The 1,929-nt window shown below is 35.5% G+C and overlaps 1 protein-coding gene across 2 annotated transcripts in view; it reads left to right on the forward strand.

Moving 5' to 3' along the window:
* Positions 1–1,929, forward strand: part of trappc9 (trafficking protein particle complex subunit 9) — a gene marked incomplete at its 3' end in the record, with an annotated part of 81,163 nt that overhangs the window by 27,016 nt on the left and 52,218 nt on the right. For both annotated transcript variants that reach the window (XM_014032758.1, XM_014032759.1), the window contains 1 exon segment: positions 1,271–1,392. In XM_014032758.1, the coding sequence (XP_013888212.1) occupies positions 1,271–1,392 (122 nt within the window).

A 1,929-nucleotide genomic window follows, 5' to 3' on the forward strand; every position in this document is an offset into this window, starting at 1 on the left:
CCAGAATTCATATGACGCTGCTACAGCTGATATATATTTGTTGTCAAAATACCTTTTAGTACTTATGTTGTTAAAATAAAATGAACAGTCCAATGATCATTTTACTAATATGTATAAAGACGGCAAAGGCTGAAAAATCTTCAAGTCTGGATGAAACTGGAGGTAGTTTGAGGATTCAATTTTTTATGCTTTTTAATCTCGAAAAAGGTGGGGGTCTTATTATACATGAGATCATATTATACATGAATAAATACGGTACCTGGAATGCCTTACCACACCTTTCTTCCCCTTAAATCCAAAAGCCTCGGTCATTGCTGACTTGTAATCTTCCAGTTAAAGAATCTTATGGTTTGAAAAGTGTCAAACAGTAGAATGAAATCTACCAGTTTGACTTGAACAAACTTCACCTTCTGAAGGTTTTCTTTTCTTGAGAAAGACAGTTGATGTGTGCTGGTGTGTTGTCATCTGTTGTCTGCTTTGAGTCGACACTCGTGAACTCATTGACCAAACATGGAATGGAACAGCTTTCCATGGAACAATGGAAAATGGAACAATTTTTTTTGATTTTTCTAGCCATTGCTCTGAAAACAAAGCAATGGCTAGAAAACTCAAAAAAAATTTTTTAACACAACTTAGCATTATTTTTTAATTTCTTCTCAAAACTTTATTCTCATCTTTGACTCCAATCAGTTTCACATAGACACACACAGACAGGCCTGAAAGTAAAACTGCCTTCATGGTCTCTGAAACCAAACAAAGTACAGCAGACTGCTCTAAACAGAGACTACAAAACTAACAGCTTCTTTCTATATCATCATGATTCAACCTTTAACCTCTCCAGGCTCTTCCTGGTTACACCCCTGAAGGTTTTACGTTGGATGTCAGAACATAACCAGCTTTTGTTGATGCTAGACAAAGAACACAATACCACACACCAACTCTCATTCTCTGCTTCAAACTTAAGGCTGCAATGATCAGAAAGTATAAAAATACAAGACTGGATCTAACATTCAACATACCTGGGATTTTTTTATTTCTCTAACATATTTTGCTGGATATATAATTTGAAAACATGGTGGGTCATAGACTTAGATGTATCCAAACATTGGACCAGTACTGTATGTGTATATAACTGTTCAGCAGTCAGTTTTGTTTCAAGTATTTTTTGTCTTATTTAATAATTTGTATTAGTATCAGAATAGAATGAAAAACTGTGAAGAAAACAACAACAACCTGTCCTGGTGGTGATGTGTCCTGTGTTTGGGTGTAGGTGCACTCACAACCAATGGCATCAGTGCAGACACCAGCACTGAGATTGGACGAGCCAAGAACTGCCTGAGTCCAGAGGACATTATTGAGAAATACAAAGAGGCCATCTCCTGCTATGGAAAGGTACTGTCCTGTTATTAAAAACTCAAAAGTTATATATGTGCTGTGTTGATCTGGAGCTTTGTGAAGTTCCTTTATACTGTAAGTCAATGGTCCCCCAACCCAGGAGGAGAAATGTCCATTTGAATAATTGAAATTTGTCTAACTCAGTTCTCTTTTTTCCTTTTCCAATAAACTGTACTGTTTAACTGTATTATTTAATTATTTTGATAAAGAGACAAAGGTTGAACTCAGTTTGGATTTGGTAGTAACAAAGTGAAGCTTTGAGGAAAATAGTTTGGGAACCACTGTTATTRAACTAGACACAGAAAAGGAACCTGGCAGTTGAAACAATGATTATCTCGACACTCACTAAAATCTGTGCAGTGGTYCATGGGATATTTTGCTAACAGACACTGATGAATCTAAAAGTCAATGCCAAGGTTTTTAACAAAAATATTGCCGAAGTGTAATTCTGAAGTACAGGTGCTGGTCATAAAATTAGAATATCATGAAAAAGTAGATTTATTTCAGTAATTCCATTTAAAAAGTGAAACTTGT

Source organism: Austrofundulus limnaeus, unplaced genomic scaffold, assembly GCF_001266775.1.
Source record: "Austrofundulus limnaeus strain Quisiro unplaced genomic scaffold, Austrofundulus_limnaeus-1.0 Scaffold1530, whole genome shotgun sequence".
Lineage (NCBI taxonomy): Eukaryota > Metazoa > Chordata > Actinopteri > Cyprinodontiformes > Rivulidae > Austrofundulus > Austrofundulus limnaeus.